The sequence below is a fragment of the Anabrus simplex genome, chromosome 2, assembly GCF_040414725.1.
Source record: "Anabrus simplex isolate iqAnaSimp1 chromosome 2, ASM4041472v1, whole genome shotgun sequence".
NCBI lineage: Eukaryota > Metazoa > Arthropoda > Insecta > Orthoptera > Tettigoniidae > Anabrus > Anabrus simplex.
The window spans coordinates 585,825,150-585,850,976 of NC_090266.1; the positions used below are offsets into that span (position 1 = coordinate 585,825,150).

Genomic DNA, 25,827 nt, shown 5'->3' on the forward strand with positions numbered 1-25,827 from the left:
TACTTACAAATGATATTCTAAACTATATATTCTCATAACAAGTAATGTCTTGGCAGTAGTCACTATAAGACAATAGATCCGAAGAGAAGGAAAAGGATGATGCCCTTGTTCGTATTAGAAGATTGAAGATCTTAATATTGCATCCTGGTAATTTATTTTGTACAGTAGTTGGGAAACAGAGAGCTATTTGCAGAGATGATAATATTCTGGGAAACTTCATATGAGTCACGTATGCATCAACAACGTCAACAGAAGGATGAAAACAACATGGTTGCTATAGATTCAAAAGTTTTATTTTAAGGTGTGTCAAGCGGAATGACTACGTTAGAGACAAAGCATGGCAAATATCTCCCTCCTGACCAGACTAGCTGCAGCCCAAGCGAGATAGGTACACATGAAAAGTAAGTTTAGAGAGAGAGAGAGACAGAGAGAGAGAGAAAAAAAAGGTCTATGCAAAAGTGTGACAGCATCCAGCCCATTGTACTATACTATTCTGTACTTATTCCATTGTTCTGTTGTTCTTCAGGTGCTATTGCAATTGTTGGTTCTTATTCTGTTCTTGTGCTATGACTGAGTCACTAGTCAGTGTTTATCGATGTTATCATATTGCAGACTATCCACTTCATATCCGTATCGATAATGTAATCCAATTACTTAATGAAGAAAAGGTTCCACCTAATCGATACTTTCTCTTTTATTTAGCCTTAGGCTATATAAAAAGACATTTAAAATAATCACAGAACATGTTTCGAAAAATTGGATCGTCTGTCTTACGACCTGTAACCTTCTAACACTAATAGCCTCCCTAGCCATACGTTTCTAGACGACCAAAACTAATTAACGTAATCTTTTTATGCCGGTTACAGGTCGTAACACAGACGATCCAATTTTTAACAAGTCTTTTAAACACCATACTGCAGACTTCATTCATCAACAAGCCATACCTTTCCACCTAATTAGAGACAAGTGACGGGAAGAGAACCAAACGCTGTTTTAAGAAGACAAACATTTTACAAACAACTCAACAGGAGCATTTTACCAAAGATTCTACAAGTTTTCAGTAGCAAGTGCTTTTATTGAAAGAACTCACAAGATTTATAGTGAACCTAAGTCTTTTTTAGCCCAATAAGTGTTTTTAATATTAAGTTTAGTGTCCTATTAACAACTGCCTTCAATGCACCCTCCCCTTTCCAACCCCCCCTCCCACCAACATGCGTTCTACTAACATCTGCTTTTTAATGTTTTTATGTTTAATGTAAATCACGATATCTTCTTTAAGCTATTTTTACCTAAGCCAATTGTAAACAGCTGATGATGAATGCAATGCATTCGAGACATGTTCTGTGATTATTTTTAATGTCTTTTTATATAGCCTAAGGCTAAATAAAAGAAAATGTATTTGTATTTGTATCAAAATTGCATAAGCTGTGTTAGAACCAAAGTGGGTAAAACTGAATGGTTCAGAGTTGAGACAGGCTTAAGACAAGGAAGTGTATTGTCTCCCTTACTCTTCATGATCATCATGGATAGAATTCTACATAATATCGTGGAGATGATGATGGAAGAGCAATGCTGATGATACTGTAGTTTGGGGAGATAATGAAGAGGAAGCACAGACACAAGTTGATTTACAGAATGAGGAGATAAGAAATTTTGGAATAAAGATTAGTACTGCAAAAAGCAAGACTTTGATCCTGACGAGAGGTAACAGAAAATCCAGGAGAGTGATAAAAATAGGAAATGAACCTCTTGAGGTAGTGAAAATTTTTAAATAGTTGGGCAGCATGATGTCACAAGATGGAAATTTGGAGTAGAAATTGATTTAAGAATACAGCAGTCTGCAAGTTTCTACCAGTGCGTGAGAGACATTGTATGATGAACAAAGATGTGCCAATGAAGTGCAAGAAGGTTTTATACTCATCCTATTATAAACCTATGCTGACCTATACTTCAGCAGCCTGGACATTGACAAAACAGAAAAAAAGTAAGATACAAGCACCTGAAATTAGGTTCTTGAGGAACATACAGGGAAAGACAAAACTAGATAGATTATGAAATGAGGAAATAAGGAGAAGTGTGGGAGTGTGTAAACTTCAAGTAGAGATTGATATAGCAAAGCTAAAATAGTTTGGACACATGATGAGAATGCCAGGAGAGAGAATATCAAAGAGAACATTCATGGATACAGTGACTGGAAAGAGGCCTAGGAGACTGCCTAGAATGAGATGGAGGAGCTCTGTTTTGGACCGTATTGCAAATAGAGGAGTTGATAGCAATAAAGTACTAGAAGAGGAATGGTGGAAAGATAGAGTAAGGTGGAGGGCTTTGGTACACTACCGTACCCAGAGAGAATCTGGAAAAGGGAATGGATGAAGAAAAGAAGAAGAAAATAATAATGACCTACCGTTTCCATTGACTGGGAATTATTTTCCTTTGTAGATATTCATTGAATAACAGAGTTAAGGTTTCTGGGATATCCAACTGTTGCTTGAAGGTGTTCATTGTGAATCATGCCTTGACTTACTGCTTTCCTGGTTTTGGATTCAACTGTGTTCTTTAACTTCTTCGATTGTGAAAGGTGAAAATGTGGTTTATAGAAAGCTTTCACAGCAAACTTCTTTTTTTTCTTCTCTCTAGTGGTTTAACGTCTCATTAACACATCAAAGGTTTTTGGCAATGCAAGGATGAAAAATGGTTAGGATTGGAAATGTAGTAGCCATGCCACAAGGCACAGCCCCAGCATTTGCCTAGTGTGAAAATGGGAAAACATGGAAGACCTTTTTCAGGCTGCCGACTGTGGGATTCGAATCCACCATCTCCCGAATGCAAGCTCACAGTTACTCATCCTTAACTGCATGGCCAACTCGCTCAGTAACACAGCAAACTTATTTGCTGGCTTTATTTCCTCTCCTACGAGGACCTGGTAATGTTGGATCAGTTGCTCTGAGCTGATAAGATGAGACTACAATGGAAGTTGAGTTGTTCTCAGAAGTGCATGTTGCTGATATTACTTGGCCTGATAAGAAAATAAAAGTTTGCTAAATTTAGCTTATGGTGCCAGGTTGTAGCTCTCTGTATTGACAAATTTGCAACCGTTATAGAGGACACTCAAAATATTGAACCACAAATTTAAATTTCTATTCTCTGGTACTTAATAAGAGTTGACAGACTATTGATATTGCCCAGTTAGCAATTTTTTTGTGGAAGTTTATAAAAATTGCAATATAACACAAGAATTGGTTGCTTGTGTACCTCCTGGAAGCAGCAGTAAAGTGAAAGATTTACTTTTTTTTTTTCCTTGCTATTGGCTTTATGTAGCACTGACACAGATAGGTCTTACGGCGATGATGGGACAGGAAGGGGCTTGGACTGGGAAGGAAGCAGCCATGGCCTTAATTAAGGTACAGCCCCAGCATTTGCCTGGTGTGAAAATTGGAAACCATGGAAAACCATCTTCAGGGCTGCTGACAGTGGGGTTCGAACCCACTATCTTCCAAATACTGGATACTGATCAGATGTAAGGCTTTTCAGGCGTTTGCTCTATCAACCATCATTTCGTCTTAGGTCTGACACTAGACTCGTCAGAGTGGAATGTGTCAGACCTTACCCACTGACGCTGAGGTGTATGCAGGTGAACATCATCATCATCATCATGTGGTTATTTTATTCCCACTCCTCAGACGAGGAGCGGGCGGGCCATCAGCTCAGTAACACAACAAACTCATTTGCTGGCTTTATTTCCTCTCCTACGAGAGCCATAGTTATGGGAAAAAGGATCGTAGAAGGAAAAAAAATAGGGGGGTATGTGTTGTACATACCAGAATAGGAGGAAAGATATTGGACTGGTGCAAAGGCACCATGACAACAAGCAGCTCTCATTGCCCCCCCATCTCTATTTTGTCTACATTCACCACCATCACTACTGCTACCTTCACAACTTCGACCCACACTCCCTTCTATCATTCCACCCCTACTACCATGCCTAGCCACTCTTCTCCCATTATGTCAGCACCCATCACCTCCACCTCCCTAACTGTCACTCTCCCTAGTTCCCAACAACCCCCATCAACCACTTAGAGGTCGACACCGCTGCACAGCCTGCCTCTCACGGGACAACCGCCGCTGCAATACCAGCTCCTCAGCTTCCATCTCCGAGCTGTGTTCTTCGAGGCATTGACCCTACCATCACGGAACAGGACATATTGGCGGAACTCCACACAACAGGCCCTTCAAGCGTTCCGTATATATATAACAACCCTGGCCCAACGTTCATGGTACGCCTCCAATTTCCGTCAGATGAAGACGTCCACCAACTGATCACCTCTGGCGTCCGCCTCCGTCGTCGGCACTACCGCGTGGAACATTCTCGCTTCCCACCCTGTACTGTGTGTTCCCCTCCCATCAATTCTCCTCGTCGCCCCCGACCAGACCTGCCACCCACCCCACCCCCACAAACGGTTTACCTACCTGCTCTCCAACCCACACCATTTCCCCCCGCCCCTCCCGATATTAGACCTTCTTCGCCTTCTCGCCACCTTCATTACCAACATCACAACCACCCTCTACTACCTCATGTTACAACATTACCCTCGTGCTCCTTATTAAACCTTCCAACCGAACCGCAAACTGTCCTAACACCCTACATATGTATCATTACTCTCTGTAATAATCATATTCTGTGTTGCGTGCCCGAGATACGCCAATCAATTTCTCATCACTACTCAATAAAGGGAGACTAGCAGGGGTTTGCTATGGTGGGTGCAGTGCGGGCTTCCTCGGTGGGTCTCCTTGTGCGGTTGCAGCTGCCTCTGCGCCAGATTCTACAACTCCTTTATTTATGTATGTATGTAAGACACATATCTCTATATATATTTTTCACTTCTACAACAACATCCTAATTCACTGGCCGAAGAGCTGCGTTGTTCAGCTGGTGGCCCGCCGTCCCCTTTAAGGGGCGGAATGAAAAAACTTCATGATGATGATGAGTTCACCTGCATACACCCCAGCGTCAGTGGGTAGGGTCTGACACATCCCACTCTGATGAGTCTAGTGTCAGACCTAAGACAAAACGCTGGTTGATAGAGCAAACACCTGAAAAGCCTTACATCTGATCTGTTTTTTGACATGCTCTATTGGTGGAAAAATATCTAATTCCCTCCGTGTGAACTTAGAATTCCATACTGGATACTGGCCGCACTTAAACGACTGCAGCTATCGAGCTCGGTGCAAGATTTATTTGCTGAAATGCTGAACTAGCTTGGCTTGAAATACACCAAATCTTTTTGGTGTGACAACTGATGGGGCTCCTGCATTTTCATAAAAATTAGAAGTTTTAGTTGAATACCTTCAAACTGAAGCAACTAAAGTAGGAAATATTTCTGCAATGCAGTATCACTGTTTAACAAAACAAGAAAATCCTTAAATTAGATTGCGTTACAATGTAATTGTAAAAGTACGGATTTTCATTCATTCACAATGTTTGTGCCACAGATTATTTCATATTCAGAATTACAGTGTCGTGAAAACACAGGTCTGTTGATTGTGATGTCCAAATCCCCTTACATGAAGTAACAATGAGTTAAGTTGAAAAGGGCACAACAGCTGGTCATCATGATATTCAGTAAACATATTAACTGTATCTTCAATCACCAATATGTCAACTCTAATTCTATGTATTTCAATATAAAAATGTAGCCCACCTCAATCCCAAACATACCAATTGCTGCTGATAAGGTTTCCACTGTGCATAAAGAAAACAGCAACAACATTCAATAAACAACTTTTATTAAAAATAACATTTATAAATATCTACAAGGCAGTCTTAATATTGTAACTTTATATACAACAGAAAAGCCAATGTGGCTATAATTTACATGAAAAAATGTACAATATCGGACAAGTACAAAATGTAAATATCAGACATCTGTTACAATAATGCATGGAACATTTAACAAATGCACATATTTGAACAGAAGATAAGAGATCACACAGTTGAATGGAGAAAATTATAGACCTCTTTCTTGTGGCAATAATTTTCTTTATAACACATATCAATTATCATTTTATTTTAAATACAAAACTGTTTGGCTTTATCCACTCTTGCCTGTGACCTTATAGCATACTAAAATACCTATTGGATTGTCAGAAAAGATTTCAGACTAACAGAAATGTTATTTTCATTTTGGTCTATTCCTATGAGGAACAGAGTTGCACTGATAGGCACCAAAATTTCTGTTTTAGCTATCTAACGAGGTGAGTAAAAGGTATATATTTTACACAAACTAAGAACATCTTAAATGCCAATGAGAAAAGTTAAATATAGATTGAATCAACTTTGTTTCAGATTGAATAGTTTTATATTGTGCACTTTAATTACCAGACTCATAACAGCAGCAGAAGCCCTTGTAAAAAATTTAATTTTTCTATTTAGCAGTAAATATACTACTAACTGTGTAAAATTGTTCAGCTCAAAAATACAATTTACATCATTTCCTTCCTTACTTTTGTTTGTGGAAAAAATTTAATATATGACACCATTTCTTAAAAGTACATTTCCCATAGAAGCCCTAAATTTAACTGTCAAGGAATCACACTTAAAATCAAGTCTTAATTTTTGCCACACAGGAACAGAACTTAGAGCATGATAGTGAATACCGGTACATGAAAATTTACATTAATACCTGTTCTTGTGTATGTACACTGCTTTCTAAAATAGTAATTAAACTTCATCCTTATTTACCACAAATTAGTACTCATTTGGGAGAAATTATTTATAATGAGGATATTTTTCTCCAGTTTGGGCAACAATATCAAGTGAGAAGAGTAAGAAAAATTGAGAGGAAGAAAGCCTGTGACAATGAGGATGAACTAAAGAAAGTATGACAATTTGATCTTGCCATTGAAAACTTTCACAATACGTTTTCATTTAGACCTACTTCTGAGTTTGTATTTATTGCAGCCGGCTGTTCCTTTCTATTGTTCTTTCTGTGAGTTACCTTTTAGTTTTTGGAGTAGTTTTGTCATACAGTCAAGTTAAAATATATTACACAACAAAACACTTAAGAGAGGCACAACTAAATGCTTAACAAGTTTAAACAACAATCTGCATAATGACGTACAAGGGAAAAAGAGAATTATAAGTTGGGAGGGAATGTTTGTAATCATATTTTCCTCAGTTGAAGAAATCTCATGACAGATTTCCATCAAATTTCTAGCTGTTCAGATATCTCCACAGAGTTAATCCTAGTGAAGAGTGTGACTGAATAGCCATAAATTTCATTGCAATTAACCTTCCATAAACACTTGCACTGAATAGCAGTAGTTGTTATGGAATATCATTGAATCAGACTGGTTTTAAATAAAACAGATTAATCAATTTTCATAATTCAAGCCTCTGTAACCACGTATAACACAAATGGATAAATTCACCAGGCAAATGTTTCTATATTTACATTTTAAAATGTACAGTGAAGCAGTAACACAGAAATTGAAATGTTCACATGAAATATCCATTGAACTTCATATACACACACAGGAAAAACCTGACCAATTTTTTACAATACCTATTTTACAATGGTGATAAATAAGGATCACTAAAAATGATTTCTGACTAGAACAGACAAACTCATTTTGAAGTTACTGATAAACAGAAATCTGCCAGTATAAAAGTAAGTCTGAATCCAACAGGTATCTCTTCTTCACATGTACAAAGAGAGAATGCACAACAGTGGATAAAAATAGGTAGCAAATTGTGTAGTCAACAAATCTCCTGGTCAAAAACCCAAAATCTATTGCTGTTGAAATATAGTTCTCTCCCAGTTGCCCTGACAAGCAAATGTCTGTAAAAACAGACTGTAGAAACTATGAAACCAATTTCTATCCTGAGAATATTCAGTCAGTTACACTCGCAGATACATTCTCTATTGAAGAACTTTGGCTCTCTGCTTTTTAGCAAACTCTCTTGCTAACTTGTCTCCCTGTCGATGTTCTAAAGCTCCCAGGATTGTGGAAACTGTAACAAAGAAGTCCAACATTAGTACCTGTCATAACAGATAAAGCAAAATTTCCAGCAAATAAATTTCAAGAAAGTCCATGTTACTCTTGGATAATTTTACACATCCCAACTCAAAAGTTCAGCAGACTTCTAGACATAAAAGTGATTAGCTGAGAATTTCAAGCTTCCAAGTACAACACAGCTGAAGGAATGGACCACAATATGTGACATTTCTCATCTAGTTGGTATATGGAGGTTTAACTACACTTTGCCACTAAAATACAAGTGTGAAAGAACGTCAGAATTTACGAATTACAATTCATATCCTCATTCTAAGGTAGCGCAGCTATTCTCGGGCACAACCCAAGTGGAGGTAACCTGGAAGTACCATTTAATCTAAATACCAGCCCTCTTCCAGGCGACTGGAGTGGGACATGGATGATGATGATGATGATGATGATGACGACAATGAAGACCAGCCCTCCTGCCATTCATAAAACTCTGGTAGCACTGTGAATCGAACCCAGGCCTCCCAGGACAGCAGTTGTTAGTGCTGTTATGCTATGGAGGCAGACAAGTTAGAAATGTCAGATGGTTAAGAAATTTTAGTGGTAGTAAGTACTGTGGATGGTAATCCCTGCCTGTCCTAGAAGGAGAATAAAAGGGTCAGGTGGCCATGGTCCCCACTTTATTTTTTATTGTTTTTTGAGGGTTACTTGTAGACGGATTCAAACTTCTTGATGTGCATGCTGCTTGGAGATGGGCCTCTTAGTTGTGCAATTATGCCCAAAAGCCCATGCAGTAACCACCCAGGGAGTGGCGGGAGGGAAAAAATTATTATTTGGAGTTGTAAAAAATAGAAGGAATGAGAAGGTGAACACTGGATTCGTAAAAAAACAAAGGAGAATTATTGACTAAACCAGAAGAGATAATGGACAGATGGAAAGAATATTTCAGCGAACTGCTAAAGGTGAGACATCAGATAAGTGGAGAAATTACACAAGCAAACAAAATTTAGGAGGAAAAAATAAAAGAAGAATCAGACATTACTATGGCTGAAGTGGAATGGGCAGTTAGTAAAATTAAGATGGGAAAAGCTGTGGGAATAGATGAAGTGTCAATAGAAATTATCAAAGCAGCAGGACCAGTGGGATTGCAATGGACATACAGACTTCTCAGATGTGTGTGGAGAGAGAGAAAAGTTACTGAAGATGGAAAACAGGAACAGTATTACCAATATTCAAGAAAGGAGATAGGAAGGTATGTGGTAACTACCGAGGAATCACAATCATCTCGCATATTGCCAAAGTAATGGAAAGAATACTAGAAAAAGTAAAGGTAGAAAGCCAAACAGAAGAACAATTTGCATTTAGAGGAGGCAGGTCCACAGTGGAATCCATTTTCATCCTGAGAAAAAATATGGAAAAAAGTTGGGAATAGGGAAGGATATGATAATGACGCTGCCTGCTGTCATTTCTTGATGGATGCAGTACTTTTGCATCCATCTCTTGACACAGGTCAGAGTAAAGTGTAGCTTCCACCGAAGTCCCAGTCAACATCCATGGCTGTGACAATATGGAAGTTGCTGGGGTATGGGTAGTGCTGAGTAATGACATTCAGAGCATGACTAGTGCATCTGAGTGTTATGAAAGGTGCTGCTCATAGGGTGTCGTGCTGCAATAGTACTTTCTGACCCAGTGAGGAAAGCAATGGCAAACTACCTCACTCCTCATCTTGCCTAGTACACCTCATTTTGGTGCTGCCATTGGTTTTTTGGGGTTTCCTTATAATCGCATAACCTTTGGTGGTGCTATTTGAGGATCCAACCAGCCTCTGGGCTGATGACCTAACAGACATGATAATGACCTTCATTGATTTAGAAAAGGCTTATGATAGAACAGAAGTTAAGGAATGCCTAATAAACAGAGAGATTGACAGGGAAATGAGAAACATGATAAATGCAATGTACAAAGATTGCTATAGTAGTGTGAAGACTACAGTCAGGACATCAGAATGGTTTAGAATTGAGAATGGACTAAAACAAGGAAATGTGTTGTCACCCTTACTGTTTTTAATGATGATCGATGACATCATGAAGGCAGCAATGGAAGAGTACAGTAGGAAGAAGATGAAGGTAAAGTTGTTTGCAGATGATGTGGTGATTTGGCATGAAGATGAAGTGATGGTACAAGAACAGTTAGATGCAATAAATAAAAATATTGAAATATGGGGATTGAAGACAAATGTGGAGAAGAGTAAAACAGCGGTGATGAGTAGACGTGAGAAAGAAGGAAAAGGAATTATCGAAGTGGGAGATAAGAAATTGGAAGTAGTTAGACACTTCAAATATTTGGGAAGTATACTGTCTGAAGATGGAAGAACAGATTTGGAAATTAACAGAAGAATACAACTGGGGAGTGCTTTCTATCAACAGGTGAGAGGACTAGTATGGAACAAGGATATACCAATGAAGGCTAAATAAAGGTTATTATGTTCCTATGACATATGCAGTAGAAACTTGGACAATGACTCAGAGGGATGAGAAGAGAGTACAAGCAGCTGAAATGAAATTCCTGAGATGTATGGTACAAAAAACAAGGGGAGAGAGAGTAAGAAATGAAGATATACGGAAAGAAGTGGGAGTACAGAAATCAAAGGACAAACTAGAACAAAACATATTGAAATGATTTGGACATGTCAAATGGATGAATGAAGAAAGACTACCAGAACGAGCACTGGAAGGACGGATGACAGGGAAGAGAGGATGAGGAAGACCAAGAATGCGGTGGATGGACTTTGTGAAGAGTAGCATTAGAAAACGAAACGTGGATTGGAACATCGTGTCGGAAGAAGGATGGTGGAATGACAAAGTGGAGAGGAATCATATCTGCTTCCATTCGGTGTCAGCTGGAAGTGGGAAAATGATGATGATGATGACTATGATTACTGTGATAATGATGGATCCGAGAAAATTGACTGTAATCATATCGCATTAGTTAGCAGTGATGTTTCTAAAATTATGAAGAGAAGTGAGAGTGAAAACGAGTCAGAATTGTTGAGTGGCTGTGATGACAGTGGCAGAACTGAGAAAAGAGAAAGTGCGATGTGTGGCTGGGAAACAGAAGGAAAAAAAATGAATGGCGGGAATTGGGGGAGGGGGAGGGGGGAGGATGACAAACCACAAACATTTCAATTTGTGAGACTAGATGTATAGCTCCAATATTACTCAGGCAACTCTGTGGTTCATGAAAGTCCCTTATTTAGCCATATGAATGTAATAAAGGTCTAGTGGCTTTGCACATCTTCAACTGCTTCAGAATTTTCCGCTCCTTTAAAACCTACTAAAATGCCAAAAAATCCAAAGATGAGATTTAAATTCTTTCATTTTATAAATTCAAGTTTGCATAAGAACCTCCAAATAACTATTAATAATAAATTAAAGTGCACATGAGAACCTATGAAAACAATGATGTAGGCAAATTAAATAATTCTGGGTTGCAAAAGTCTTGATAATTAGTATGTCAATGGATTAAAGACTAAGATAGAAATATGTTATTACAAAAGAGCACAACATAGGGCAAAGTATACAAAGTTAAGACGCCAATTTTTCTGTACAAGAGTCCAGTCAGTTAGCATGTAAGGAAGTGTTATGGTACATTACTTCAACTAACATATCCATTGGACTGTTTAGAAATTCATCAGGGTTCAAATAAAGAATAAACATTACTCTAGTTGACAAAATACATTGTAAACTTTAAGAACATGTCTTTCTTAGCTTCCATGAGATGATCTTATGAAGTTCCAACATGTAACATTTTCTTCAGAAATGTATTTATACCAGATATCAGCAAATTCTAGGGGAGATGAACTTAACAGAATTTACCCCTCCACTTATTTTGGACCTAGCTGCAGTAGTTCACATCAAGAGGACAGAATGCACTTCTTTCTTCTGTGTTTAAGGGTGTGCAAAATCAATGTTAACATGCCATTGTAGTGAACATGCCTGTCATTAAGTATGACTTCAGGAATCTAGTGACTTAACATTGCATTAACACAATGAGGGTTTTTGAAATGCAAGGATCAGAAACTGATAGGATTGGGATGGTAGTGGCCATTGACTTAATTAATTTGCCTGGTACTTCAGGAATCAACATCAAAGGTGAGCTATACACAGGCTTTAATAAGTTATACTTTATACATATGAGTAATCTTAAAAGCTAACTAAATTTGAAATTTTCGTCAGTAAAAAGGTTAGATATATCCACTGACTATAGGTTTAATATTGTTATATGACAAAAAAACATCCATAAGAATTTGTTTAAGGCAGTAAACAAGTAAGGTTCTGAGTAATGACAATACCAGCCCTGACATGTAGGTTGGGAAGAGGGATATATTAAATAACTAGCAAGATACCCGTGCTTCACTACGGTATTATACTGAAATTTATAATTAAATGCTTAACGTTTTATATATATACCTCCGAAATTCGCGATCTGACTCGTTTCTGAGAGATTACGGCAATGTTCCTCACATTTTCGTACTTCCCGAGGTAGGTCCAGGTATTCCACGCGGTCAGTTCGGTCCCTAAATCTTCGCCATCTTTTCCTATAAGCATTTTTAGTATGGAACAAATCCTGAAGGAGATCCGGCGTGGTGTCGTCTTGGGTGCCTTGGCGGTACTGAACCCACGGCTTGACTGTATTCGTAGTCATTACCAGGCCAGGACCCGTTTCCAGCGCGGTCCGCACAATTTGACGACGGTCCCGAACATTATTATTATTATTATTATTATTATTATTATTATTATTATTATTATATTTTCTGGACCCCACAGCAAGATGTAAGACCGCTACTTTGCGGTAAATTACATCTGCTACCATTGTCATTGTTGACAATGTGACCAGCACCACTGTCGCGCGTAGGCAAGTGTGCGGGATTTCTGGCGATACGAATGACATACTTCCGTGCATTATTTACCTTATTATAGAGGTGAATAATTTGACGGTCAATCTCATTCCTATTGTTTATTTCAAATGTGTTTAAATTTTTATTTATATGCCAGGAGAGTCTACTGTAATCTAAGAATGTTCTCCGAAGGAAAAGGTGGCTGTTGAAATCGAACCCAGGAAAGATGAAAAATGATCGGTTTATGATCAGAATAAGTACATGGAAAATCTACAGCCTGTTTCCAGTCATTCGCCAGGGTCAGGAATGGAATGCATAAAGCCCCATCTAGCGGCGACAACAGGAATTTTGCCGGCTGCCGAAGCACTCCTCTGGGGCAATGATAGATGAATGACAAATGAAATTAAATATTGGGCAGTGTTGCTGGAATGAATGATGACAGGGAAAACCGGAGTATCCGGAGAAAACCTGCCCCGCCTCCGATTTGTCCAGCACGAATATCACATGGAGTGATCGGGATTTGAACCACGGAACCCAGCTGAGAGACGCCGGCGCGTTGCCGAGTGAGCAACGGAGGCTCCTTATAAGCACATTATGAACAGTAAAATCAATTGGTCTCACCTCCTTTTTCACCCCACCGCCGTTAAGTTTATTTACCCCTCCCCCCCACAAATAAAAATTAAAAGAAGGCGTGTTTCTTTATGTTTAAAGGAGATTCCAAATACCAATGTTCACGTCTATTACCTTCAGTTTTGAGATATAAGTATCCCCATAAAAATAATTCATATTTTTCACTTCCTTTCAAAACTCCCCCCCCCCCCAATCACCGCATGTGAATTTTCCGGCAAAAAATACTTCTTTCTTTAATAGTAAATGATCTTCTAAATACCAATTATTACGACTCTTAACTTCATTTTTTGATTTGCGTGTCCTCATGAAAGGAATTCAACTCCTTTTCACTCCCGCCGTCCAAGATGGTTTCCCCTTCAAAACGCGTTTTTCTTTGCTTTTAAAGGAGAGCCAAATACCAATTTTCACGTCTGTAACAACTTATATTTTATTAGATGTATGTATTCTCATACAATTAAGTCAATTTTTCAATTCTTCCACACACCCCCCTTCATTGGATTTTCCGAAAATACGTGTTTCTTTACTTTTAAACCAGATTCCAAATATCAAATTTCACTTCTGTAACATCTTCATTTTTGAGATATCAGTAGCCTAATTAAAAGAAATCGACACCATTTTCAGTCACTTTTACTCACCCCCGCCCTTCCAACCAAGTGGTATTTCCGAAAACTAAAAATACACTTTTCTTTGTTTTTAATAGAGATAGTCTACAAATACAATTTTCACTTCCGTAACATGTTAAGTTTTTGATATATACTGTAGAAATTCTCATTTTAAAATTTCATCCCTTTTTATTTCCCCTTAAGGGGAGTTTCCAAAAACAAATCACCTATGTTTCTTTACATTTACAGGAAATTACAAATACCCACTTTTTACGACTGTAACTTTTTACCTTTCTCAGATATTCTGTAGATATAATCTTTCAAAAAATTCACCCCAATTTGTCACTTCAGTTTAACCGCCATTAATTGGATTTTCCAAAAACAAAAAAAATACGTGTTTCTTTATTTTTAAAGGAGATCCCGTATACAAATTTTCAGTTCTGTAATATCTTCAGTTTCTGAGATATATGTATCCTCATAAAGGGATTCTCCGAAAATAAAAAATACGTATTTCTTTATTTGTAATGAAGATTCTAAATACCAATTTTTACACCTGTAAACTTTAAAAGTTATGAGATATAGATGCACTCATTTTCAAAATTCATCCCTTTTTCACCCCCTCCCCCTATTATTTGGATCTTCCAAAACCAAAAAATACGTGTTCCTTTATTTTTTTAAGGACATTCTAAATACCAATTTTTACATCTATAAACTTTAAAAGTTTTGAGATATAGATATACTCATTTTAAGAATTCACCCTCTTTTCACCCCGCATTAATTGGATTTTTCAAAAACAATAAAATACATGCTCCTTTCTTTTTAAAGGAGATTGCAAACACCAGTTTTCAGGTCTGTAATATCGTCAGTTTGTGAGATATAAGTATCCTCATTAAAGGCATTCAACCCATTTTTCACCCCCTTTTCACCCCTCCTATTGGGATTTTCCGAAAACATAAAATACATGTTTCTTTATTTTTAATGGAGATTCTAAATACTTATTTTTACATCTGTAAACTTTAAAAGTTTTGAGATATAGATGCACTGTTTTTAAAAATTCACCCCCATTTTCACCCTCCCATTAATTGGATTTTCCAAAAACAAAAAATACGCGTTTCCTTATTTTTAAAAGAGATCAAAGGTACCAATTTTCAGGTCTGTAATATCTTCAGTTTCTGAGGTGTAAGTACCGGTATTCTGATTAAAGGCATTCAACCCATTTTTCACTGTTTTTCACCCCTCCTATTGGGATTTTCTGAAAACAAAAAAATACGTGTTTCCTTATTTTTAAAGGAGATTCTAAATACCAATTTTTACATCTGAAAACTTTCAAAGTTTTGAGATATAGATACACTCATTTTAAAATTTCAACCCCCTTTTCACCCCCTTAGCAAAGGAATATCCAAAAATCCTCTCTTGGCGGGCACCTACATCTTAATATGAATCTATGCCCAAAATTTCATATCTTTATGTCCAGTAGTTTTGGCTCGGCGATGATGAATCAGTCAGTCAGTCAGTCAGTCAGTCAGTCAGGACAAGTTATGTTATATATATAGACTAGCAAGATACCCGTGCTTCGCTACGGTATTATACTGAAACTTAGAATTGAATGCTTATTGTCTTATATATAATCTGCCGAAATTCGTGATTTGACTCGTTTTCTGAGAGAATCCGCCAAAATTCGTGATATGACTCTACGGCAAGTTTCCTCCCATTTTTCAATCTTTCCAGAAATCGATTTCGTACTTCCCGGGCTAGGTCAAGGTATTCCACCCGGTCAATTGGGTCCCTAAATATTTGCCATCTTTTCCTATAAGCATTTTTAATATGGATCAAATCCTTCAGGAGATCCAGCGTGGTGTCGTCTTGGGAGCCTTGGCGATACTGAACCCGCGGCCGGACTGCATTCTTAGTCATTAGCCGTCCAGGACCCGTTTCCAGCGCGGTCCGCACATTTGACGACGGTCCAGAACATTATTATTATTATTATTATTATTATTATTTATTATTATTAGAGATGTTCTGGACCCCACAGCAAGATGCAAGACCGCTACTTGCCGGTAAATTACATCTGATGCCGTTGTCATTGTTGAGAATGTGAGCAGCGCCATTGTCGCGCGTAGGCAAATGTGCGGGATTTCTGGCCATACGAATGACGTACTTCCGTGCATTATTGAACTTATTATAGAGGTGAAAAATTCGACGGTCAATCTCATTCCTATAGTTTATTTCAAAGGTGTTTAAATTTTTATTTATATGCCAGGAGAATCTACTGTAACCTAAGAACGTTCTCCGAAGAAAAAGATGGCTCTTGAAAACGAACCCAGGAAAGAATAAAAATGATCGGTTTATGATCAGAATAAGTACATCAAAAATCTACAGCCTGTTTCCAGTCATTCGACAGGGTCAGGAATGGAATGAATAAAGCCCCCATCTAGCGGCGACAATGGGAATTGTGCCGGGCGCCGAAACCTGTCGCACTCCGCTGGGGCAATGATTAATGGATGACAAATGAAATGAAATTATATTGGAGAGTGTTGCTGGAATGAATGATGACAGGGAAAACCGGAGTATCCGGAGAAAAACCTGTCCCGCCTCCGTTTTGTCCAGCACGAATGTCACATGGAGAGACCGGGATTTGAACCACGGAACCCAGCTGTGAGAGGCCGGTGCGCTGCCGCCTGAGCAACGGAGGCTCCTTATAAATACATTACGAACAGTAAAATCAATTGGTCTCACCTCCTTTTACACCCCACCGCCGTTAAGTTTATTTACCCCCTCCCAAAAAACTAAAAGAAGGAGTGTTTCTTTATGTTTAAAGGAGATTCCAAACACCAATGTTCACGTCTATTAGCTTCAGTTTTGAAATTAAAACAATTCACTTTTTTTCACTTTCACATTCCTCCACACCCCCCCCCCCCCCCAAGTGAATTTTCGGCAGAAAATACTTGTTCCTTTAATAGTAAAGGATCTTCTAAATACCAATTATCACGACTGTAACTTCTGCAGTTTGATTTATGTGTCCTCCTGAAAGGAATTCAACTCCTTCTGAATCCCTCCCCCAAGATATTCCCCCCCAAACGAGCTTTTCTTTGTGTTTAAAGGAGATCCAAATACCAATTTTCACGTCTGTGGGTCCTAACAACTTTAGTTTTTATTAGATTTAAGTATTCTCATACAATTAAGACAATTTTTCAATTCTTTCACCTCCCCCACCCCCAATCATTGGATTTTCCGAGAATACGTGTTTCTTTACTTTTAAAGCAGATTCCAAATATCAAATTTCACGTCTGTAACATCTTCAATTTTGAGATAATAGTAGCCTAATTAAAATAATTCAACACCATTTTCAGTCACTTTTAATTACCCCCCCCCCCCCCTCCACCAAGTGATATTTCCGAAAACTAAAAGTACACGTTTCTTTACTTTTAATAGAGATAAAAAAATACCATTTTTCACGTCTGTAACATGTTAAGTTTCTTGAGATATACTGTATAAATTCCAAATTTAAAATTTCACCCCCTTTTTAATTCCCCTTAAGAGGAGTTTCCAAAAACAAATCACCTATGTTTCCTTACATTTACAGGAGATTCCAAATACCAATTTTTACGTCTGTAACATTCTACGTTTCTCAGATATTCTGTAGGTATAGTCTTTCAAAAAATTCACCCCAATATGTCACTCCTGTTTAACTGCCATTAATTGGATTTTCCAAAAGAAAAAAATTAAAAAAATACGTGTTCCTTTATTTTTAAAGGAGATTCTAAATATCAATTTTTACATGTGCAAACTTTTAAAGTTTTTAGATATAGATATACTCATTTTTAAAATCCCCCCTTTTCACCCCCCCCCTACTATTCGGACTTTCCAAAAGCAAAAAAAAAAAAAATTCTTTATTTTTAAAGGAGATCTCAAATACCAATTTTCAGGTCTGTAATATCTTCAGTTTCTGAGAGTTAAGTATCTTCATTAAAGGCATTCAACCCCTTTTTCTCCCCTCCTATTGGGATTTCCCGAAAACAAAAAATACATGTTTCTTTATTTTTAAAGGAATTTCAAAATACCAATTTTTACATCCGTAAACTTTTAAAATTTTAAGATGTAGATATACTCATTTTAAAAATTCACCCCCCTTTTCACCCCCCATTTTTTGGATTTTCCAAAAACGAAACAATACCTGTTTCCTTATTTTTAAAGTAGATCCCAAATACCAATTTTCAAGTCTGTAATACCTTCAGGTTCTGAAATATAATTAGCCTCATTAAAGGCATTCGACACATTTTCACCCTTTTCCACCCTTCCTATTGAGATTTTCTGAAAACAAAAATATACGTGTTTCTTTATTTTTAAAGGAGATTCTAAATACCAATTTTTACATCTATAAACTTTAAAAGTTTTGTGATATAGACGCACTCAATTTAAAAAATCACCCTCTTTTCGCCCCCCATTTAGTTGGATTTTCCAAAAACAAAAAATTACGTGTTTCTTTATTTTTAACGGAAATCCAAAACACCAATTTTCAGGTCTGTAATATCTTCAGTTTCTGAGATATAAGTGTCCTCATTAAATGCACTCAACTCCTTTTTCACCCCTTTCCACCCCTCCTATTGGGATTTTCCGAAAACAAAAAAGTACGTGGTTTTTAATTTTTAATGAAGATTGTAAATACCAATTTTTACATCTGTAAACTTTTGAAGTTTTGAGATATAGATACACTTATTTTAAAATTTCACCCCCCTTTTCACCCCCTTTAGCGATGGAATATCAAAAAATCCTCTCTTAGTGAGCACCTACATTTCAATGTGAATGTATCTCCAAAATTTCATTTCATTATGTCCAGTAGTTTTGGCTCTGCGATGATGAATCAGTCAGTCAGTCAGTCAGTCAGTCAGTCAGTCAGTCAGGACAAGCTATTTTATATATATAGATTTGCAATATAAGCCTAAAAGAACAATACAATGTCTCAAAGAATCAAGAAATTCTGAGTGATGGCTACAAAAATTGAGATTTCAATCAATCAATCAATCAATCAATCAATCAATCAAGATCTGCATTTAGGGCAGTCGCACAGGTGGCAGATTCCCCATCTGTTGTTTTCCTAGCCTTTTCTTGAATGATTTAAAAGAAATTGGAAATTGAACATCACCTTTGGTAAGTTATTCCAATCCCTAACTCCCCTTCCTGTAAACAAAGATTGGCCCCAATTTGTCCTATTGAATTCCAACTTTATCTTCATATTGTGATCTTTCCTACTTTTAAAGACACCACTCAAACTTATTCGTCTACTAATGTCTATCCATGCCATCTCTCCACTGACAGCTTGGATCATACCACTTATGATATTAAGATCTAATTTTTATTTTTAATTTTTTTTTTCCACCTTTTCAATACAATATATTTTCATATTACATTATGAAATTTTCCATTATTGTTAATTTCATAAATGGGACATATTTCACCCTTATATTATGGGCATTATCAGCCATGTTTTTAACTCAAAATCATGAAAATATAATCAGGATCCTGTTTATACTTGAACTTGCATTACTCCTTAAAATATAATAAAAGTTATTTCAAATGTGTTTTTGCATTACAATAGGTGTCCACATTTGACTAATTAAAGATGGCATAGAGCAGGCCTTTCCAACTCGAGCACTTAGTGCTGGGGCGCACCAGCGCTGCACTCAGAAGCACTGTTGCCTTCCTTCCCAACCTACCCCACGCTGTGGTCGGCACATGTGTGCATAATAGACAGTACATTCATTCTTATTCTCTGTGTGTGTGTGTGTGTGTGTGTGTGTGTGTGTGTGTGTGTGTGTGTGTGTGTGTGTCATTCTCAGTGGAATCTATTCGATAGAACAGATAGCAGAGCAGTTGGTTTCATCTTCGTTAAAAATTTCGCTTAATCCTTCATGGGTAGATTAATATTTTGTTCTCAATACCGAAGGGAAAGCTCAATGTTTAATTTGTCATGTCATTTTAAGCTAAAGTCTTCAACCGTTGGACTACACTACCACAATAAACATGTTTCAACCTATGATGACATTGTTGGCGCAGCAAGAACCGAACGAATTGCTAAGTTAAAATTGGAATTGCCAAGTTCTTCAGAGATAAGTAATAACTTACTCATTAGGAATTGTTTTACATGCAATTTAAGGGATTTGTTTTCATTTTTGGGTTTATATTATTAAGAACTGTTTAGGATTAGACTTAGATGTGCTGCTAAGAAAACACAAAGATAATTATTTTACCTCCCTGTCCCACAGATACTTTAACCCAGCACTTTAGAAGGCACAGTTCAAGCAAGTTATGGGCTATTGTTGTTCTGAAAAATGCAAAAATTGGGCGACCCTTTACTGATGGCGAATTTGTAAAAGAATGTTTAATTGAGTGTTTGGAGGTATAGTGTCCACGTGCCGTGACCCACTTTGAGGCGATAAGCTTGTCAAAAAGAGACCTCTCGTCGTGTACAGGAACTTGGTGCCGACTAGAAAGAGCAATTGCGGAACAAATACGGCACTTTCCGGAGGTACTCGATTACTCTCGATGAGACTATTGACAAAAGTGACAAGGCACAGCTGTCTATTTTCGTCAGGGGAGTCGAAAAAGATTTTGCCATAACTGAGGAACTACTGGACATTATTCCCCTCAAAGATGCTACCACCGGCGCAGATATATTTGCAGCTCTTGAAGACTCAATGAACGATATGGGCTTATCACTCGGAAATCTGTGTAGTGTCGCTACTGACAGAGCACCATCGAAGTCATCTGGTGGGCTACGTTTTAGAAGCCGCATCAAAACGAAGGTGCACGATGCTGGGTTACCTCCAATATTATCAGTACATTGTGTTTTACATCAAGAACAATTATACTCAAAGAACTTTCATAACTTTAAATCAGTTATGGATACTGTGTCAAAATGTGTAAATTTCTGCAGAAAGCAATCTTTGAACCAGCGGCAGTTCAAAGAATTTTTAAAGATCTCGAAGCAGAATAAAGCGATATTCCCTTTTATTGTATTGTGCGTTGGTTAAGTTGCGCGAATGTGCTAGCAACCTTCTTTACAATAATTGAAGTAATTGCTCTGTTCATGGAGAAGGAAGGTTCTCCACTACCAACTTTGTGGAATAAACAATAGGTAGCTGACCTCGCTTTCTTGGCGGGCATAACGTCTTATTTGAATGATTTAAATATTTCATTGTAAGGGAGAAACAAACTGATTAGAACCATGTGTGATAGAATTAAGGCTTTCAAAATGCAAAGTTTGCTATTGAAAAGTCAGCTTGAAGCCGGAAATTTTGACAATTTTCCTTTGTTAAAATCATTACATTTGTCTATTTATGAAAATCTTTGAGACTATCAGACATCATTACAGACTTTGCACTCTGAATTCAATGCCCGATTCAAATAAATAAGTGAATAAATGAATGATAAAGCACCTCAACTTTAAATATTTATGACCCCATTTTCAGCGAGTCTTGAAAAATCACCATCATATTTCCAAACAGAGCTGATAAAACTACCGAGTAATGCATTCCTAAAGGACAGGTACTACCACTACAGTGGTGATTTAATTTCCTTTTACAAAGGCGTTCATCCACAAGAATTTCCCAGACTTCAAGCACTTGCCTTAAAATTTACGTCAATGTTCGGTACAACGTATGCATGCGAACAGATGTTTTGAATCCTGAATTCAAATAAATGGAGAACTAGGATTTCTCTGTCTGATGCTGACTTAGAGGCTGTTATTAGAATTTCTACTGCCAAATCGATTATACTCAATATTGGTAAATTAGTCGCCGCAAAACTATGTCAACAGTTGACTTAACGCTAAATGTACATTAAGGCAAACACAATGTACTGTATGTACAGAATAAATTGTGTGTTTGTGTGTTCACAGAACTGTCATGAACAATATTGTTTTCATAAACTGCGTGCTGACTTGACGACCTGTGGTTCTGCCTCTGCCACTTCCCCTCCTTCCCCCACCACCTCAACGGTGCTATAGCACAGCGCCGGGGCTGCTGCCGGGGCCAGCCGGGGCCCTGGGAGCACCTCAGTTGGAATCGCTTGGCATAGAGGATTATGTATATACCTAGAGCGAAATACTGAAATCTAATATAAAATTATTGGAATAACACTAAAATATTTAAAACTGAAAATTGATCCAATTGATCTGTAACTCAGTTAAGTGACGTGGCACCCACTTTGCACAAAGTTTATGCATTTCTAGGTCCTTGTGTAAAATGCACCGTATTGTTGCCACTGGTATTGCTGTATGTTCTTGCAATTTTGCTAGAGTCCAGTGCCTGTCCTCATCAAAACACTGATCAATCACCATTATCCGTATATCTTTGTCCACGGACACTGGATGGCCTGGGTGAGGCAGATCAACAGTTGATACTCTACCCCATTTGAACATCTCCACCCACTTTGTCACTGTTCTATAGGGCATGGCATGCATACCTAATGCTTTCTTCCGCGGAGAACTGCTATTTTAATATACGATCGTTGCTCCTGCTTGTTGACTTCCATTTTTTGATGCTCTCACTCACACACTGAACTTGGGGGCATGCTTAGACCCACACTGTTCTTTACATACACCACTTAGTGGCATCATATGCAAGTAGATACCGCACATTTCCAAATGCATATCGTAGATTTTCCGTGTTGCCTCCTGTTCACGAGGAAAAAAATAGTTGGTATGACTTATCACTCGACCTATGTATTTTCAAGATTTTGAGGTAAAAACCTGGCTGATGATGCCCATACTATGAGGTAGAAACATGTCCCATTTATGAAATTAACAATAATGTAAAATTTCTAATGTAATAAAATATATTGTATTGAAAAGGTGGGGAAAAAAATTAAAATAAAAACTAGATTTTAATATTATATTGAAACTCAATATGGACCAAAAAATGAGATTCATAACTTGCAATACATACCACCCAGTCAAGCAACTTGTCTTCTTTCTCCAAAATCTTCCCAGCCCAAACTTTGCAACATTTTTTGTAACATTACTCTGTCAGAAATCACCCAGAACAAATTGAGCTGCTTTTCTTTGGATTTTTTTCCAGTTCTTGAATTAAGTAATCCTGGTAAGGGTCCCATTCCCTGGAACCATACTCTAGTTGGGGTCTTATCAGAGACTTATATGCCCTCTCCTTTACATCTTTACTATAACCCTTAAATGCCTCATAACCATGTGCAGATATTTGTACCCTTTATTTACAATTCCATTTATGTGATAACGCCAATGAAAATATTTCCTTATGTCAACACCTAGGTACTTACAATGATCCCCATAAGGAACTTTCACCCCACCAACACACTAATTGAAACTGAGAGGACTCTTCCTATTTGTGAAACTCACAACCTGACTTTTAACCCCATTTATCATTATACCATTGCCTGCTGTCCATCTGACAACATTATCGATTCATTTTTCAGTTGCTCACAGTCTTTTAACTTTACTCTATACAGAATAACATCGTTCCCAACAAGCCCTACTTCTAATTCCACTTCTTTACTCTTATCTATATATATAAAATAGCTTGTCCTGACTGACTGACTGACTGACTGACTGACTGATTCATCATCGCCGAGCCAAAACTACTGGACATAATGAAATGGAATTTTGGGGATACATTCATATTAAGATGTAGGTGCTCGCTAAGAGAGGATATTTGGATATTCCGTTGCTAAGGGGGTGAAAAGGGGGATGAAATTTTAAAATAAGTGTATCTATATCTCAAAACTTTAAAAGTTTGCACATGTAAAAATTGATATTTAGAATCTCCTTTAAAAATAAAGGAACACGTATTTTTTGTTTTCTGTAAATCCGAATAGGAGGGGTGTAAAAGGGTGAATAATGGGTTGAATGCCTTTAATGAGGATACATATATCTCAGAAACTGAAGATATTACAGAACTGAAAATTTGTATATGGGATCTCCTTTGAAAATAAAGAAACACGGTTTTTTGTTTTTTTTTTTAAATTCCAATTAACCTTTTCACTGCTAATATTGTGAGCGACTATCCGAACCCTCGGTGCTGAATTATTTTTAAAAAATAAAATGCCTCACAATACATGAAAAATATGAAAATTGTGCAAGATATTTCACATGAACTGGCAAATAACTCCAGAACAGATTTCATTTTTATTTTTTTTCACAAAAATTAACACAAAAAATCAGGGTTGTCCATGTGAGCCAAAAATACACTTTCCTATAAAAAATTCTATATTCCATTTGCACAAGCGCTAAATTCTCACCAAATTAGACAACACTCTTTCAACAGTTACGAATGTGAGAGATTTTAGCTATTTTTCAAATCAGGGTTGTCCATAATAGTCAAAGTACTCACTGGTTATCGCCTTGAATAGATCGGTTATGACTAATTATTTCATAATAAAAAGCAATCAAGGAACATTTCACTATTACAGTAATGTAACAAAAATTCAATTTAAGCCAGGGTTGGCCAAAATAAGAAGTGTAGTGAAAACACCAAGTTCTAAAATATCAACTCACCTAATTTACACCAAATTGTTTCATAATTTACAACAGACACTCCAATGTACCGTCTTCAAAACTTCACTAATGTGTGGTATATTTCGAAGCAGGGGTGAACACAGAGGGCCACGTCACATTTGATGCACATGTACCGGGTTTCTCGCCTCTTCTTTTCGCCAGTTGTTGTGTTGGAGCAGACATGGCAGCATCTTGTAGGAAATTTCTTCTTTGGAGTAGGCTGTACAGGGGATGGGAAATGTCTCTCCGTTAGTCTGAGTGGTTGGTCACCAGATGTAGGACATCCTCTTTTACTGGTTTGTCTAGATACATGGTACTTCTGGATGAGTTCCCTTATAAGCTGTAGCTGGAAATCTGCTAGTGATATGTTCTGTCCTGTTTTGACATTGAAGAGGGCATGAGAATTTAGAACAGTGATGTCCAGCTGGTGGAAAAAGAACTTTCGGTACCATTTCATTGACTTCCGCACACATTCTATAGAACTGATCATCATGTCTGACTGGTCAACAGGACCCATATACTTATTATACTCAACAACGCAATGGGGTTTCTCTACAGGCAGTCTTGTCTGTCTGTCCGTCTTCCCTATAGGTATCATTTTGTCTGTAAGTCGCGTGGTCAACATACAAACCTCCCTACGATCGAACCACCTGATGGCAATCATGTTATCTGTCGCTTTTGATTCAGTTTGTCCTTTCTTCAATTTTGTAGTAAATTTCGGCATACCCCTCCTGTTTCTCCTGACGGTACCACATGTGTTGGTTTTGTTTTTGTGTAGGTGATCGTACAGTTGTGGACTTGAATACCAGTTATCTATCCACAGTGTATGTCTTTTCTGCAAGTACCTTTCAATTAGCGTCAAGACAACTGCACCTGATACCCCAAATTCACGTTCAGGAATTATTTCTGTAGTTGACCCTGTGTAAACAATAAAATCCAGCACGTAACCGGTCTCACAATAGCAGATAACAAATGTCTTTATTCCAAATCTGTGTCTCTTAGATGGGATAAACTGAATGAATGAAAGCCTGCCTTTGAAAAGCGTCAAACTTTCATCAATGCAAATGTTTTCAAACGGGGTGAACGTTTCTCTGAATTTGTTTCTGAGATGGTCAATTACAGGTTTTATTTTATATAGCCGGTCACCTTCAGGCTGACTGTTGTTGTCA

The 25,827-nt window shown here is 37.5% G+C and overlaps 1 protein-coding gene across 5 annotated transcripts in view; it reads right to left on the bottom strand.

Moving 5' to 3' along the window:
* Positions 1-5,763: 5,763 nt before the first annotated feature.
* The window catches only part of stac (C2 and C2B_Munc13-like domain-containing protein staccato), a 338,745-nt gene continuing 318,681 nt past the window's right edge, over positions 5,764-25,827 (bottom strand). For all 5 annotated transcript variants that reach the window (XM_067140968.2, XM_067140967.2, XM_067140966.2 and 2 more), the window contains one exon: positions 5,764-8,011. In XM_067140968.2, the coding sequence (XP_066997069.2) occupies positions 7,920-8,011 (92 nt within the window). In that variant the 3' untranslated portion in view covers positions 5,764-7,919. The remainder of the gene's footprint in view (positions 8,012-25,827) is intronic.